Source organism: Desmodus rotundus, chromosome 11 (assembly GCF_022682495.2).
Source record: "Desmodus rotundus isolate HL8 chromosome 11, HLdesRot8A.1, whole genome shotgun sequence".
In the NCBI taxonomy this organism is placed as follows: Eukaryota; Metazoa; Chordata; class Mammalia; order Chiroptera; family Phyllostomidae; genus Desmodus; species Desmodus rotundus.
The window spans coordinates 584922-602431 of record NC_071397.1 but is presented as its reverse complement, the minus strand read 5'-3'; the positions used below and the strand labels follow the sequence as shown (position 1 = coordinate 602431).

At 49.9% G+C, this 17510-nt stretch overlaps 1 protein-coding gene across 2 annotated transcripts; it reads right to left on the bottom strand.

Moving 5' to 3' along the window:
* Positions 1–3315: 3315 nt before the first annotated feature.
* Positions 3316–16417, bottom strand: ABCF1 (ATP binding cassette subfamily F member 1). Of its 2 annotated transcripts, none has more exons than XM_024557886.4 (25): positions 16282–16417; positions 12388–12434; positions 12103–12192; positions 11838–11967; positions 11657–11694; positions 11473–11580; positions 10559–10612; positions 10362–10475; positions 9461–9556; positions 9112–9234; positions 8663–8763; positions 8500–8585; positions 8081–8220; positions 7847–7995; positions 7442–7525; positions 7125–7249; positions 6804–6916; positions 6495–6666; positions 6287–6361; positions 6138–6208; positions 4826–4858; positions 4575–4743; positions 4327–4391; positions 4172–4244; positions 3316–4057 (listed from the first exon to the last, which is right to left on the bottom strand). In XM_024557886.4, the coding sequence occupies exons 1-25, from the start codon at positions 16352–16354 to the stop codon at positions 3891–3893; spliced, it is 2496 nt and encodes an 831-aa protein (XP_024413654.1). In that variant the 5' UTR covers positions 16355–16417; the 3' UTR covers positions 3316–3890. The 2 variants fall into 2 exon arrangements, with proteins under 2 accessions (XP_024413654.1, XP_024413655.1); XM_024557887.4 differs by having other exon boundaries at positions 11838–11964.
* Positions 16418–17510: the final 1093 nt, after the last annotated feature.

The window sequence follows — 17510 nt, the reverse complement described above, 5'->3', positions numbered from 1 at the left end:
AGTGGCACAGAAAAGTGATGTTTCTCTCTCTCTCTCTCCACCTCTAAAGCCAATTTTTAAAAACTACAGAATCCTACCATCTCAGCCCAGTACAAATTATCAGTACCGTACCAGCTCAACACTCACTGCTGCTTGTCAAACTTCCTACCTCTTCCTGACTCTCTGGCACCAAAACCTCTGAGGTGAGCCCCATTCTCTTCACCTGAAAACACCCATGTCTATGTTATCCTTCGTCCCTTCTTAGCAAAAGGGTATCTCCTTTCTAAGGCATTATCTAAACTCTGGCATCACCTCTCCTGTCTGCTCCACCCACTGTTCTCCACCCAGCAGCCAGGGCAATTTTGTAAAAATGAAAACCGGATTAATTTGCACTCCTGTGTAAATGCCACCAGTGGCCTTCCATTGCTCCTAGGACCACACCCCAATTTCCTTTTATAAGATCCCATGTGTCCTGGCCTCAGCTCAAGCTCTAAGCTCAAGCCATGTTCTTCGTTTATGTCAAGGTCTTTCCAGTTTTGTTTTGCTTTTTTAACCTTTTAATTGAATTTATTGGGTTGACATCAATTAATAACATTAAATAGGTTTCAAGTGTCTTTGCAGCTTCTGGACCTTCACACATTCTGGTGCCTTCCCTGAAGGCTCTTCTTTCCTACTCGTCTGATTGGTTCACCTCCTTCAGGCCTTGGCTTTAATATATTACTTCCTTCAAGAAGTCTATCCTAATCACACCATGTAAAGGTGACATCCCTTCTCTCCTTGCCTCCACAGCACCACTCAGTTCCCACTGTTGCTAGTCTAAAACTCTCAGGGGCAACTTCTTCCATTCCAAGGACTCCTTGGAGTTGTGTGTGGCCACAGGGCTGCCCCTGGCTTTCAGGTTTCAATCATAACACTGACAAGTCTTTCCTAAAATACCTTGAGTGTTTCCACCTTGGTTCTCACACCCCACTCACACTCTGGTCGTCTTGTCTGCATTCTATACGTTAGGGAGAACGCCCTGGACCCTGCAACGAGATAACCAGGCTACTGTCCCAGGTGCAGTGCGCCAACGGCCTGGGTGGGCTGGGCAGGGTAGTGTCCTCTGAGTCTGTTTCCTCATTAGGAAGATGCACAGAATAACCACTTTATGGAGACATCCATGCTGCTCACTATGTAATTAGTGCAAGATTTGTGGGTACTAAATCTGTTTATGAAAAAATTATTTAATTCAGTTCATGGAATTGCATTTTTCCAGGCTTTAAGTTACTCATACACTGTACCACGTAAATTTGGTACTTTTCCCATGTTCCATTTCAGTGTTGCTCTTATTTGGGGGGAGGGGCAGCATCCTTTTGCCCATGTTTAGGTACATTATTAATTTCATTACATTATCTACTATGTGTATTAATGAAAGGTATAAAATGTGTGCTCGCGGACAGAAGTCACTTTGGAGCATCTGAAGTACCTGTAGTGAAATCAGTGATCGAAAACTTGAAATGCAAAAATTTGGCATTCGTTTTGTAAATAACATTTCTATTATTTTATGTATCATCTTATCTAGATCAGTAAACTGAAAATTTTAAATGTAGAGTGTAACAAGAAATACACGTAACAAAAGTAAAAAAAAAATACTGAAAAGCACTTTACAAATAATTACGTGTTGGACCCCTTAATAAACTTGTGAGGTAGGTTCTTTTTATCATGTTCGTCTTTTAGAAAGCAGGTACCAAGAGGCTTGTCCAAGGTCACACCATTAATAAGTGAACTCGAAGCTTGACTGCCGCTGCTCTGTGATACTTCAGGGAATTGTGGAAATCACACATAACATCTTACTCCAGACTCTTACCAATTATGTTAGGAGGGGTTGCTTCATCTCTAAACTGGACATGTGACCTCGCAGCACCCCTGCAATTGTCTCCACACTAAAACTGCTCTTCCCGTGTAAGACTCTCACTGGAGGCTCAGTATTACTGAATCGCTTGGCCAGAAAATCATTTCCCAAAATTAGAGTCCCGACCTCAGCCTTAACCAAACAGCTCTTCATCTCCCCCAGAAAAGGGCAGCTACACAGATCACCCTCTTGTCTGCAGTTCCATACCTGGTCCTTCCGTGTCCTGTCCTTCCCAACCCCGTCTGGTTCAGGACTGCCTCTTCCCCACTGAAATTATGCGGTCTACCCCTGTAAGTTTCTACAGTTTGCCTTTTTTTAAAAAAAGATTTTGTTTATTTTTAGAGAGAGTAAAAGGGAGGGAGGGAGGGAGAGAAACATCAATTGGTTGCCTCTCACACATCCCCAACGGTGATCTGGCCCACAATCCAGGCATGTGCTCTGACTGGGAATCAAACCAGCGACCTTTCTGTCTGCAGGACAAGGCCAAACCCACTGAGCCACACCAATCAGGGCTCTACAGTTCACCTTGCCCATCAGTACCTAAAATCTCCACCCACCACCTGCATTTTACTTTCCAAACCCACCTCTTCAAAAACTAAGAAGTGGCCACTGTAGCCGTGTTCTCTCATTAACTCCCATATAGTTTTGGTTTTCTTCCTTCCAAGCCTTAGATCTGCTCTTTCATAGTTTCAAATATGCCTCTCTGTTCCCTCATTATTCAAATCCTTATTCTTTTTCAAGTGATCCTGCCAGAAATCATGTTCCAGATAATCTTCCCTTCTAGTAGCATGTAGCAACTTGGAGTCTAGAGAACCATGCACTGGCAACTAACCCTATCACAGTGCACACTCACGTCTCATTTGCTGAGCCTTCTCTACTATCCACGAAGGCAGACTCTGTCTTTCCCCTTCTTGTGTAACCCCGGGTACTCTACATGTCCGGTGATGTAGTAGCTGGTCCCTGACCACACAGCAGACCTTGTACGGTGAGAGACCTGAGTGTCCTGGACACACTCCCTTCTCCTTGTCTGAAAGGTGAGGAGAAGGGAGGGAGGCTCCTCGAAGAGCAAGCACCATTGTAAGTGCGGTAAGAGCGCAGGTTACATCCATTTCAATTACTGGGGAAGTGAGGATACCAAATGCCACCAGAGAACTGAATAAAGAAAATCAAGATCAGCCCTGGCTGGTGTGGCTCAGTGGACTAAGCACCAGCCTGTGAACCAACGGGTCACTGGTTCGATTCCCAGTCACATGCCTGGGTTTTGGGCCAGGTCCCCAGTAGGGGGCACATGAGAGGCAACCACACACTGATGTTTCTCTCCCTCTCTTTCTCTCACCTATCACCTGTCTAAAAATAAATAAAATCTTTATTCGAAAGAAAGAAAAAACCAAGAAAATCAAGATCAAAAACAGTTCCAGCTCCCATGAATCTCCAAACAAACAGGGTACCAGCAATTCCTTTCCTTTATTCCTTCCCTTTGTACAGGGAAATTCAAGTTCAGCAGCATTCCTTTCTTGCCCCCAAGTCTCCAACTAGACAAGAGACTGCACGCACCAAATGCCAGGTAACAGCTCAGGCCTCAGACTTCTCCCTTGGTCGAACTGCCTCAGCCATTTGTATCATAAAGTCAGCATGAAATCCATCAAAAAAGAGCAGCACCACTCAAACACCAGGGGGCCACTGGGCCCAAAGCTTTAAAGTGGACCAGAGGCAGGGTGCAGAGTGATGAGGGAGACTCAAGACAACTGGCCACCTAAGTTTGGCTGGATGGAACCCACGATAATGAAGATGGTCATCTCTTTTGGCACAGAGGTGTCAAAAGTAAGGCCAGACCAGTTTATAAGGAAAAGTGAACAGACATCTTTCAGAGGAGAGGAAGCAATCATAGTGGCAGCCTAATCCTGTCAAGACCAGCTCCGCCTCCCTGTCAGCTGCAGAACAGACGCTGGCCTCCGAGTAGAGACAGAGAGACAACAGGGGGACGTGCGGGCCACACAAGCTGGTCTTCCGGGAAGGGAGATCACTCTCGGGGACGGTTGACCATGACTTCGCCCAGGGCCTCCAACACCTCCCGCTTGTAGTCCTCAAAGTCACCATCGATTTGGCTAACACTCTGCTCCTCCACCACCCACAGCTGGCAGTTGGTTTCTGTGATGAGTCGGGCGTCATGGCTGACGACAATCACAGCTTTGAAGAAAGATGGTAAGAATGAGGGTGGGGAGAAAGAAGGGAGCAAGCCCTAGCGGAAAGCCACTGCAGCCTGGTCCCCAGGGGGAGGAGGTGAATTTCGAGCTAACTCACCACCCTTGTAGTCGTTGATGGCCTCCCCGAGAGCGTCAATTGACTCTATGTCCAAGTTATTGGTGGGCTCATCCTGCGGAGGAAGAGGCACACGATGACTGAGCGTGAGGGTCCCGACCTGCAACTTGCCCTCTCCTGCAGTCCCGCTCACTCACCAAGATGAGGACATCTGGCTCCCGACAGGCCAGCTCTGCAAACACAACTCGGGCTTTCTGCCCACCTGTAGCAGAGAAAAAGGAGGTCCATCACTCTGACTGCCTTGCATTTCTGCAGGTCACCCCTAAGTGTGTGTCTGTGTGTGTGCCGAGGCCCCTAAGCCTTGGTTCCTCTTCCCTTCTGCCCCTGGGTACAGCTGCGGATATGAATACCGAGGAGGACTTTCCCCAGCACCCTACAGCAGTACCAGAGAGTTTGCAGATCTGGATGGTGTGGGCATGGCTCTCGAGGCCGAAGCGACCCAGGCACTTCCGGGCATCCTGGTAGGGCAGGTTGAAGACTTGCTGCAGGTAATCGGTGGGCGTCTCGTCCATGCGCAGCTGCTCCGCATACTGCTGGTTGAAGAAGCCAATTTTCTGCCCCAGAGGACAGGACATGGTTAGTCCAAGTCCCACTTCCTCTCTTGGACTCATTTCCTAATTCCCAAAGCCAACTTACCAGCCGGTGGTTCTTTCTCATTTCCCCACGAGTCTGCAAAAAAAGAATAAGGGGTGCGGTAAGGGAAAGGAAAAAGGTGCTGTAGGTCCACAGGCCAACTTTTCTGAAGGGCAGACAAATACAAGAATGGGTCTGGGAATGGGTCAGTGTGAGAAACGGAACGTGAAAGTTCTTCCTAATGTGACAAAGGCCCACCAGGAGATCAAAGTTTGGGGCAAAAAGGAGTATGAGATGGAGTAAAGGAGGGGAGATGAAGCAGATTCAGAACCAGCAGAGGGCTGACCACAACGAAAGAAACCCCCTTCCCACCCAGAGAGACAAACAGCCCCTTCTCAGGGGGCCACCTCAGAGAGGGGTTAAGGACAGGTTGCAGGATGGTCTGAGAGCACCTTCCTAAAGCCCACTGTGTGCTGGCCCTCTCAACAGGAGGGTGACAGATGGAGGGAGGGCAGGTGGTCACAGCCTCCCTAAAGCACTGTAGGGCAATATACTGCCAAAGTCCTAAAAGCAATGAATTTAGAAAAAACTGAATTCATCAAGATCTACAGTAAGAATACTTGCTATAGCATTGTCGTTTAGTGAAAATCAAAGTAATCTGTAAGACTGATGGCAGTCCTGGCTGGTGTGGCTCAGTGGATTGAGCATAGGTCTGTGAACCAAAGGGTCACTGGTTCGATTCCCAGTCAGGGCATGTGCCTGGGTTGCAGGCCAAGTCCCCAGTAGGGGGCACACAAGAGGCAACCACACACAATGTTTTTCTCCCTCTCTTTCTCCTTCCCTTCCCAACTCTAAAAATAAATAAATAAAATTTAAAAAAAGACTGATGTTAAATAAATCTGGCTTATCCATATAATTATTGCCGTGGAAAAATGCTTGATATATATTATCTGGAAAAAGCTGGCTATAGAACAATTCATGTGATAGCCTGTTTTCGTTAAAAAAACAAAACAAAAAAAACACACATTTGCAAAGGAAAAAAGGAGAAAGCTATCCCTGAAAATCAATACTGGCTATCTCTAGATTCTTCTTCGGCTTTTGCAATTCGAATCAGTCTATAAGTAACATGTTTCTTTTATAACCAAGACCCACATGGGGGTACCCTGCTCCAAATCCCCATCTCCTGGCTTTCCTCCTTGAACTGATCTAAACTGTTCTCTATAGTACCCCTTAGGGAAACGAGTCGACTGTGATGAGTTCTGTGTTTTACTCTCCCCTGCAGAGGGGCTCCCCGATTCTAGCCAAGGGTGAAGAGCGTGTTTTCACTTCCCATGCACTCCCACCACTGGCCTCCCCGCCTGGCTCCAGGACTCACCGGAGTCAGCTTGCCTGTGAGGAGCAGGAGCAAGGTGCTTTTCCCCACACCATTAGGGCCCACAATGCAGACTGCAAGAAGCAAGAGAGATGGTCAAAGAAGTCCCAGACACTCTCCTTGTGGCTCCTGCCCCACCCAAATCCACTCACTTCTTGAGTCCATGTCAATGCCAAAATCCAGATTCTTAAAGAGTGGTTTCTGCCCCTCATAGCCAAACGTCACACCTGAGAGCCAGGAAAGGAAGCAGTTTCTTTTCCATTCAGTTACCCTGGAGGCCCCTTCCCCACATCCTGGCTCTGGAGAGGAGGGCTGGGGTACCCACGCTCCACCCCGTGCCGCTGAGCTGGAGCGGCTCACCGTGCAGGCCCAGCACAGGAGGGCTGAGTGGCGGGGGGTTGGGAAATGTAAAGCGCACAGTGTACTCCTTGGGACGCTTCAGGAGCTCAGGGGTCTCCTGAGACTCCTCATCCTGGTTTTTCCGTCGGCATTTCTGCTGCTTCCTAGTCAGGGCTTCCTTTGTTTGCTTTTCCTGGAGAGAAGAGGGAAAGAGAGAAGCCCATACCTTCATATTGGTCCCTGAAATGCAGGCTGGCTCCCCAGGGTCTGTTCTTTCTCTCTTCTCCCGAAAAGAGCTCTCATCCCAAGAAGACCCCAGGAAGACCTTACCGCCTGCTTGGTGGACTTGCCACCTGCCTTCAGCTCCTTCAGCTTTTTCTCCTGCTTCTCGTACTGCTTCAGCAGTTCTTTCTGCTTTTGTTGGTACATCTTCTTGAAGGTCACTGGGGCAGAAGAGGAGGAGGGGCATCACTGGGTGTCCTCTCCCCAGCAGACAAAGGGACAATCAGGACTGAGGAGGATGGGATGGACAGGCATCAGTGTCTAGACTCTGAGAAGACCCAGCTCATCCCCATGTCCCTGTGGCTCTCCCTCCCAGGCCTCTTTCCGGGGCCCTTCCTCTCTCTTCTACCAACAAGTGGCGCTACTTACTGTAATTGCCCCTGTAGTAATGAAGCCGCTGGGCATCGAGGTGGATGATATCGGTGCAGACGTCATCCAGGAAGCCTTGGTCGTGGGAGACGATGAGCAATGTCTTCCGCCAGCCCTGCAGGTAGCTGGGTTTTAGAGAAGAGTGTGCACAGGTCACAATGGTCAAGTTTGAGTTAAGTCACGGGAAGCAGACAGACATGGGTACAGGGAGGGAAAGGGCCAGCTGGACTGAGTGGATTGAGGGCAGAGTGGAGAACAGCCAGAGGAAACGAGGCAGCGAGAGAACCACTGATGCCGAGGCTTGAGGGGTGACTTACTTATTGAGCCAGATGACAGCGTTGAGGTCTAGGTGGTTGGTGGGCTCATCCAGCATCAGCAGTGTGGGCTCCATGAACAGCGCCCTAGAGGGTTGGGCAGCAAAGTGGAGGGTCAGAAGGGGAAGACCCTTGCTCAGAGAACCCCAGAGCAGCTATGGTAGGCGGAGCCTGAGAGCATGAAGACGCCTTCCAATCTCTCCTCAAAGAAGTTCCTGTGCAGGAGACATCAGTGAGAATGTCCACCAGGTAGGGAGAGAAATGGAGAAGAGGCCTGAAGTCTGACAACAGATGGTAAGGGAGAGGGAATTCAGCCTTAAACCTCCCTGCTGGCCTTGGAAGAATGGGAACAAGGGAAAGGGCCTGGTGGTTTGAGGCTGAAGAGAGGGTGATAGGGGCGCTGCCCACCTGGCCAAGGAGACACGCATGCGCCAGCCCCCTGAGAACTTCTCTGTGGGCCGATTCTGCATTTCAGGGTCAAAGCCCAGACCAGCCAGGATCCGCCGGGCTTTGGCTTCTGCCGCTGCTGCACCGGAAGCCCGCAGTTCCTCATACACCTGGAGGAGGAGGAAGATGTCACCTGTCTGAAGTCTCAAGAACCCCCAAGTCTCAGCCCATGACCCTGTGCTGTGAGTCCTCTACCTTCTCTAGCCTCTCGGCAGCTGTGTCGTCACCCTGCTCCAGCTGCCCCTGAAGCTGTCGCTCCTCTTCCAGCAGCTTCAATCGCTTGGTGTCCGCTCGAAGAACAGCTTGCACTGCAGGTGTTTCATCCGCTACCACCTCTGGGGGCGGGGAGGACAGTCAGGCCACCCCAAGGGTGACGGGTCCTGTTCCCTCTGCCCTTCGGATCCATTTCTGGTTTGCCTAACCCTGCCTAGCTCTTTGTACCTGTCCCATGTGAAATGTCCTGTATCCTCACTTCCCCCCTCTTTCTTTAGCATCATTTCCCAGGCCCTGTCCCCAGGCTCCCCACATAACCTTTCCAACCCCACTACAACTGCTTCCCTTCTTGGCCACCCCAACACCCACACCTGGAACCACCTCCCCACCAGGGGCCTCACCCTGCTCACACAGCAGCACATCGATGTTGGGGGGGATGCTCAAGGCTCGGTTGGCAATGTGCTTGAGGAGAGTGGTCTTGCCCTTGCTGGGGAATGAGAATTATCAGGACTAGGCCATCACTGAGAACTCTCTACTCTTCCTTCCAGCCCCTCCTCTACTCACCCATTGGGTCCCACTAGCCCATAGCGGCGGCCGGCCACAATGTACAGGTCTGCGTTGACGAATAACTCCTTGCCATGGGCTGAGATGCTGAACTTCTCCAGCTGTAGCCATCAGGGAAGCAGTGCAGATGGAAGGAATGGGAACAGTGAAAATTTTCCCTCTCAGACAATAGCTATAGACTTCTCCCTGAAAAGAAGCCTCTAGCAAATTGAGACGTCTGGCATAATCCCCTCCTCCTATCAGGCCAATCCCCTTCCCCAACAGGCCTGTCCCACCTACTTCCCTACAAGGGTGGACACGCTCAAGGCGACAGAACTCGAGGTATGGAAAGTGCCTCCGAGCTTTCCTGCAGTGGACTATGCCACTCACACCCCACTTCCCTGGCTGCCAGGGCCATGCAGGTGAGAGAACCAGCACTTTCCCAGTGAGCTGGAGAGCCCCATTCTTACCTTGATGTCAGATGCGTTTTCTAGCATGGCTTGGCGGGAGGACACCTCCGCTTGTGACACAGAGAAGTCATTCTCAGCAGCACTGGCTGCTTTTAATGAAGCCACTTGGCGCTCATACTCCATCTAAGGAGGGAAAAGACACTGTCTGCCAGTTTCCCGTCACTATGACACAACCCCAGTCATCAGATGCTGAGACGAGGCTCACAGAGCACTGTTCTCTCCCTGCTCTGATGCTTCCACTTGAAGCAGTAATCAAGGCTCCCCTACTCGTCCCTCAATTCACATGTCCCCCAGCTGAAACTTAAAAATAATTTTCTTGCCTTTGGCCACTAAGAACCTAAAGTCTCACCTGTTTCTTCAGCTTTTTCTTCTCTTTCTTGCTAAGATGTGCACAGGGATCATCAGCCTTAGACTCCCCTTCTTCTTCCTCTGAGCCTGGTGAGAACTGAGGGATGGTAAAAAATGAGGGTCCCCTTCCAGAACGCAGATTTCCTGTCAACCATCCCCAGTTCCACAGTCAGTTCCCCCTCCTGCACCTGGAGTCCTCAGATACTGGGGTGGACCATCTCTTGTGCTCGCACCTACCCCACGTCCGCTGTGCATCCCTGACGCACGACTGGGGCACGGCAGGTGACAGGAGCACAGACGAAACAGCGCTCACGCGCTTGTGTGCGGAACTGCCAACGCAGTGCAGCCAATGGCAGAGTCAGCGCCCCGGCTCTCTGCCTCAGGTGCCAAGCGCTCCTGCAGCTTACACATTCACATTCAAAGAAAAGGCCTGGAAGCCCTAAATACAGCCGCTGAGGGATGCAGCAGAATCCAGAATGCGAAAGCACTGGGTACACAGGGGACTGTAGAGACCACTAGACTCCCTCCTACCACGCAGACGAGATAACAGACAGCCGAGGAGGTGGGAAGATGTTTGCGAGGCCACAGAGCCACATCGTCTGAGGCTAATGCCAGTTCCTCTCTCTGGATCAGGGGTTGCAAACAGTGGCCCATGGGCCAAATCTGACCTGTGGCCTATTTTTATATGGCCCTGAACTAAGAATGGTTTTCACATTTTCAAAGAGTTGTTAAAAAAAGAGAGAGAGAAAGAAAAATACGCGCCAGAGACTGTACGTGGCCTGCAAAGCTAAGCATCAACTCTGCGGCAGCTCCTTCACAGACGTTTGACGCCTCTTGCCATGTGTAGTAACAGCACCCCCCCCCCCAGTACTCGGCCCCGCCCCCAACACCAAAATACACACCTGCTCCGCCTTCTTGGCCTTCTCCTTCCCTTGCTGGGGTGGCTCTTCTTCTTTTATCTCTTCTTTTTCATCCTCTTCATCTTCATTGTCCAGAGCGGAAAACTTATTTTGAGGCTAACAGGGAAAACAGAGCAGGTCTAACGAAATGCTCAAATTCTTGAGACCCAGCACACCCTCCTGCCAATTTACCCCCTCACCTTGGCCCTCCCCTTTTTGTTCTTGAGTCCGGGCCGTCGTTCCTCGGATACAGCCTGGAGAAGACATGAAGACACACCCACACAAATTAATTTGCTGCCTTGTTGCTTAACAAGCATTTCTAAGGAGTCTAGGAGTGGAAGTTGACTGTGCTGAGTGGTACTAGGGAGGAAATGACACCCAGAAAAACCCTATCTTCCAATTTGAGACTAGACAGTGAAAACTAGCAGCCGCCTGCCTGTGGGTCATGCACAGGTGGGGGATCACAGCGCAAGAGGGCTCCCTGCAGAGGGTGAGTCTTGAGAAGAGGGGGCAATAGACGTGAGCTTGGAGATGGCATTCTAGGGAAGACAGAGGACACAGAGTAAAGAACAAAGACTTCAACACAGAGAACAGTCAGCTGGATGCCAAGATGCAGTCAGCCAATCTGCAAGGTGCACACGGAGGAGCCCCAGGTGGAAGGACAAAGACTTGAAGGCTTCTGTTTTAGATTTTGAGTTTGAAAGCAACAGAATCACTGTAGATTTCCAAGTGATGAAAAGAGTATTTTAAAAAGTTGATTTTTTCGCCCTGGCCGGTGTGGCTCAGTTGGTTGGGTGTCATCCCACAAAGCAAAAGGTCACTGGTTCCACTCCCGGTCAGGACACATGCATGCCTGGGCTGTGGATTTAGTACCCAGTAGGTCATGTGTGCGAGAGGCAACTGATCAATGTTTCTCTCCATCCTCGTTCTCCTTCCCTTTCCGTCTCTAAAAATAAATAAAATCTTAAAAAAAAAAAAGCTGATTTTGACAGTTTAAGCAAGACAGACCTAGAAGAGCTGGCTCAAGAGCAGGAAATCAAGCTAGGGAATTAGCACACCATTGCCAAAAGGTGCCACATGGAGTGGGAATGGCCAGCAGGGCCACCACTTTCACCTTGTTGATCCGATTCTTTTCCGGCTTAGCAGGCTTAGCAGAGTGTTTTTCCTCCTCTTCCTCTTCCTCACTCTGATCCTGAATCAGGGCTGCAAAAGCATTCCCTCCCTGGAGAATGAAAGGGCCAGAGAAGTCAGTGGGATGGTCAAGGTTGTACCCTTGAGGTGTCATGCAGATGGCTTACCTTGGTTTTCTTCCCTCCTCGGGGTAGCAGGGCAGGTACTGAAATGACAAGAAAAGAAGATGAGGCAGGAAATGGTGATGTCTAGCTCCTGAATCTAAACCAACTCATAGATCCAGAAATGAGACACTTCAGCCTTCACGTCTCAGGGGTTCCAGGCACCCATTCCCCTCAGGTCATTTACCCTCTCCCTCCTCATCACTGGCTGGCACCGAGAGCTTCTTAAGGCGCTCCATGAGCTCCTTCTCCTCTCCATCATCATCCACATCCTTCTTCCGCCGGCCTTTTCGGGCGTCTCGTTTCTTTTTCTGCTGCTAGAAGCAAAGAGAGTGTGAGGAGGAGTCTGAGGCCCTGGTCCCTACAGTATCTCTGCCTCACAGAGAGTTCCCCATCCCCGGGCTGAACCGATGTAGACTGGAGAGGGGTTAGTGGGCCCCTGACACTTGTACCTGCTGCTGCTGCTGCTGCTCCTCCTTCTCCTTGAGGACTTTCTCTTCTTCCCCAGCCTGTTTATCTTCTACTGCCAGCTCTTCAAAGAACTACAGAGTTCAGATCCAGGTGAATGCGGCTCAGAGACCCACCGAGCCCCTCTGCCACACATAGGCCTACTGACCGTCCCTTCCACCCGTGCCTTGCTTCCTCTCTGACGAGACCATTTCTCGCCCGAGACCTCCCACTATCTTCACATGGAAACAGTCACAATCAACTGTCATCTTCAACCCTCATTTCCTCACCGTCTTTTTATTCTTCTTGTCCTTCTTCCCCTTCTTCACCACTTTGTCTAGAAGGTTAAGCAGACATTGTGAGTGAGTATCTGCAAATTTGAAAGCATCCTGATCTGCAAAGCACTCAATGGCCTCTACCCTATTTTACTATTTTTCTAGAAACACTATCATTCCCTACATACTTGCGCTGTCCCACGAGACAAACAGTAGTAGCTTGGTCTAGGGTGGCAGTAGGGAGGGAGAAAGTAGAAATCAGAAGGTGATGGTAGAGGCGGGATGACAGAAAGAGCAGCCAGAGATGATTCCTATGTGTGTAGCTGGCAAAATTATTTGGGCTATGGTACATTCATTAATTCTAAATAATGGAAGAGACGGTTCCCTCTCCCCACCCCTGCCACCCAAAGTAGGACAAAGATAACTACGAACTCAGTTTGGGATATGTCGTTTGTGGAACTCACAGTTCATGTAAATGAGCGTCTGGTAAGTCCTGGACACCTGGGTCTGCGCCCCACCTGCTCTGCTCGCATGGCATTCTAGCTCAGATCGCACTGCGTGACCTCACACAGTCTTTCCTCCTAGCCACCTGCAGCGCTATTTGCAGTAGCTTGTGCTCCCCGGGAGCAAGGAAGGAAGTAAATAAAAGCTTACTGACTGGCCCTGGCCAGGCAGCTCGGTTGGTCAGAGCATCATCCCAATATGCCAAGGCTGCAGGTTGGATCCCCAGTCAAGGAACATGCAAGAATCAACCAATGAATGCACCAATAAGTGGAACAACAAATCAGTGTTTCTCTCTCTCTCTAAAATTAATAAATGAAAAGTTTACTGACAATGAATTCCTGCTTCTCCCTTCCGTCCATTTCGGTTTCCTTGAGGGCAGTGGACTAAAGTCTAATTCCCTATCTCCCTCCCGCCCCCGTCTGGAAGACGGCCAGCAGCTTCGTGATTTCCTTCCTGTCCAGGCCCATCACCCTCATACTCCCTCCAAACCATCCCATCTTATCCAAAAGCACTCCTGTAATCGTTTAGCTCAAAAACAAACAAACAAAAAACCCCAATAACTTTCTGCTATTTACCACATTAAAGTACTTCTCAGACCAGAATTCCATGTAATTCACAGTAACCATTCATCTAGGAACGTTTTACTGCACTTCTACTATGCCTAAAGCTGGTGATTAATGAGGACAATCCCTACAACTTAGAGCTTCAGTTGGAAAGGGCCCTACCCTACTTTTTCTGCTGTATCTCTGTTTCTCTACCAACACCTATGTTCCAGACAATAGCTTCTCCTGGCTCCTTGATTTAGTCCCAAGCATGCTGAAGTCCTCCATCCAGAACACACTTCACAATATGATCTCAGTATTGGGGGACAAGTGTGACAGAGTTGAAAAGATGTGCAGGAGAAATAATGAAAGCCTTTATATGCTATTCGAAGGAGTCTAATCCTAAAGACATTAAGAAAGAGGATCCATTGAAGTGCATTAAGAAGGAACAATATAAAAAAGAAAAAAAAGGAACAACATGACCAGCTCACCTTGACAACACCTGGCAGTGCCAAGTCCCAGACACCATTATCTCCCCCAGGACTAACACAAGCGGCCCATCTCTTCCGTGCTTTAAACATCACCCTGACCCTCCAGACCAGAGGGAGGAAAAGCCTTGCACAGGTTCAGTTGTGAGAAAGTGTAACTAATCACCAAGAAACAGAATAAGGTAAACCTGGTGGCTAAGCAATGAGAGATCTTCCATCTCTCCCCTGTAAAGGTTCCTCCCCTTTACACATCACTTCCGCTGCTCCTAACTTCAAAGTCAAATAAAACACTTCCCTTAATCCTACAATCTCCTCCCTCAAATCACTTGTCCTCTACCCTGTCTTCACTGGGTCTGAAAGCGCTGTCCACACTAGCTCTACTTCCTCACCCCCACCCTTTCCAAGTATACTGCAATCTGCTTTGCGGGTGGCCTCCTCACCAACACTGCTTTTGACAAAGTAGCTACTGCCCCCTTTGTTGCTCAGCCCCAAAAGTATATTTTTTAGTCCTTATTTGCAACATTCAGTCCTTAAGTTGCAACATTTAGTCCTTCAAGCAACATTCAATGCTGCCTACCTTTTACTTCTCTCCTGTCATTATTTAACTTCAGGAACCCTGCTTGCTCCAGGCCCTTCTCAGTGTGTCTGGCTGCTTGCCTCTAAGACCCACCTCCTCAGCCTCCTTCTCTACCTTGCACTACTTTCCTTAATTGTTGAGGTTCTTTTGCGTTCCCATCTTGTGCCCTATTTCACTTCAATCTGCATCCACATCCAACACTTCCAGTACCGTTCCTGTCTTCCCTTTCAGTGTAGATCTCTCTCCACAGCCACTAAACAAATTCTCTCCCTGCCATCTCCTCTCAGAAATTGCACAGAATGCTCAAACTCAGCATTCAAAACTTCTCTTCCCACTCCTCAGCCTACAGCCCACACTGCTTTCAATTAATACCCCACTACCCACTGGGTCACTTAAGTGAATGCCATCCCTAACTCTCCTCCCTTCCATCAGTCAGTTCCCAGTTCTGGCCAACGCCACCTCCTTAGTCACTCTTCAGTCTTCAGGCCCTTGGGCACTCTTTTACCACTTCCCCCCTGGATCATTCTGACAGCCTCCTACACGGTCTCCCTGCCTCCAGTCTCCACCCCGTCAAGCCATTCGGCACTGCTCAGTGCTGTCGGGGTGAACAGATTGTCCCTTTCCGTATGCATTCCAGTAGGTCTTCCTTCTCAATGCCTTTAGGGTTAAACTCCTCAGAACCGCGTATGAAGCCTTTCATTATCTGTCTCCTGCACATCTTTCCCACTCCATCACACTAGTCACCAAACAACAGTGGAATCCACCTTTGCCCACACTTCTTCCTCTGCCTGGACAGTTCTCCTTGCTAACTAACTCATACTGATCCTCCAAGAGTGAACTTACTATCATATATTCCTGGGAGGCTTGGCTAAGACTCCTATCCTCCACGTCTGAGTAAGATGTCTCTTCTCTCTTCTCAGTCCTGTAGCATTCTCAAGCGTTCATAAAATACTATGTCAACCACTGCCTAATTAATGTTCTGTCCCTTCCACTGGACTGGGTGCTCCTTCGAAGCAAGGCGTATATTTTATGCTACATTCCTAGTTCCTTTGCCCAGGACCAGCTATACAGGAGGCAACCAATAAATGCTTGTAAAATTAGTCACTGTGCACCTACTGCAATTATTTGTATCCATTTTATCTTCCCCTTAAAGTGTCTTCAAGGCTCTTCAAGGCAGTATGTCTTCATATTTTTCCCCTCCCCCGACCAAAGCACAGAATATATAGTGTTTAATTAAAAACAAGTGTTCAACAAACATTCGCTGTTTCCAAGTAAACGTTAATCCCCATTCCAACACCCAGCATCTTCACACGTGCTGCAGTTGCATCAGATGTGCCTTGTAAAAGAGCCCGTGTGGAAGCCACCCTCTCTGGAGAAGCAGGAGGGATCGGGGGCTCCTCGGGGGGGGGGGGGGGGTGTCTGTGCGTGCGCGCGGCAGCGCTGCGGCGCGGCGAGGTCCGGGTACTGCTGTGGGATGCAGAATACAGTGTGGTGCGGCACACGTCCAGAAGAGAAGAGGACTTTCTCATTTCTCCCCATTTCTCCTCCGGTTCCATACGCTCTTCCTTGTCTCTTCCCAGTCCAACTTAAGTTCCTGAGCGACAGGCGTCACTTTTCCTTTCGCCCCGCACCCTAAACCCACGGCTGACTGGGAAACGCTTCTTCACCCCAATGCACGCATGCGCAGTAGCCCCGCACGGCCCGGTCGGTTTCGCGTCCATGACCCTCCCCTAAAACAGGCGAACTCTTCTTTCTCTTCTCGTCCCTCTTTTGTTCCCTCCCTGCCCACGAGCCTCACCTGCGGGGCTCGTGCCCTCTCCGTCTCCGATCCACTCGGGCTCCGCCGGCTGCTGCTTGGGACCCTTCGGCATCACGACGGCAGTTACGGATACCCTGGTGGCGACAATCCCTATTTCCGCTTCCGGTAGCGTGCGGCTCCGAACCGGGCGGTATCTCCACGCCCGCACGACCAGCCCCGCCCCCGGTGGCGCCCGTGCACGCCACACGGTCAACTCGGGGGCGTGCCTGCAGTCGGTGGGGGCGTGGCTTGCGACGACTGGGCCGGCCCGGCGTTTGCTAGCTCCCGGCGTAGGTGGAGCATTTGTGGCAGTCTGGGAAGCCCCAGATGCCGCCTCACTAGTTTCCGGGTACTACGAAAGGATGGAGGCGTCCTCTTTTTTTCTTAAGTGGATGCTACCTTCGACCAGCCCGTTATGTCTGGTTAGGGGCAGAAAGGCACAGTCCATCTTTTAAGGACCTGTCGGTCTAGTGTTGAGATGTATCACAAAACCTCCAAGTTTATAGTTGTCAACGAGGAAGTACTCTAGCCTATCAAACAGAAATCACTGCGGGATGGAGCTTAAGTCCTCCTGCCCCGCCCCCACCCCCTTTTTGGCAAAAGCTTTACTGAAGTATAATATACAATAAAATGCACATGTAATAAATTGACAGGGAAACTGCAAAGTGTACATTTTGGTAAGTTCTGACACATATACACCCATTAAGCCACCACCACCATCAAGATTTAGCTTCAGTTCTAACACTACCGCTTTAGTAAGTGTGAGAGCAGGGCAGCTCTCTCGGCTCCCATTCTGTCCTTAAACCACGACAGTCGTGCTTTTGTCCCCACCACGGCCTGAACTCACTCTTGCCAAGGGTCAGTTCTCGGTCCTTATCCTGCTCATTTTCTCAGCGTCATGTAATACAGATGGTCACTCCCTCTTTCCTTTGCCTTCTTCAGGGACACTGCTTTCTCCAGGTTTCCTTTCCGTCTCAGTGGCTGCTCCCTTTCCCCTCTCTTCCTGGAATCTTCTTCTGAAGTCTAGATGTTGAAGTATTTGGGAACTATTACTTGACACTCTTCTTTATCTATACCTATTACCTATGTCTCATGACTTTAAATGTCATCCATGCCCTGGCTGGTGTGGCTCAGTGGATTGAACGTGGGCTGTGAACCAAAGGTTCACCTGTTCGATTCCCAGTCAGGGCACATGCCTGGTTTTCGGGCCAGATCCCCAGTGGGGACCA

Coding starts and splice junctions, on each gene's coding strand:
- ABCF1 (XM_024557886.4), bottom strand. CDS start 16,354: ATGCCGAAGGGTCCCAAGCAGCAGCCGGCGGAGCCCGAGTGGATCGGA. Junction 10,613..11,472: donor AAAAGAATCGGATCAACAAG/GTGAAAGTGGTG, acceptor TGTCTTCTCCAG/GCTGTATCCGAGGAACGACG. Junction 9,557..10,361: donor AGGCCAAGAAGGCGGAGCAG/GTGTGTATTTTG, acceptor ACCATCCCTCAG/TTCTCACCAGGCTCAGAGGA.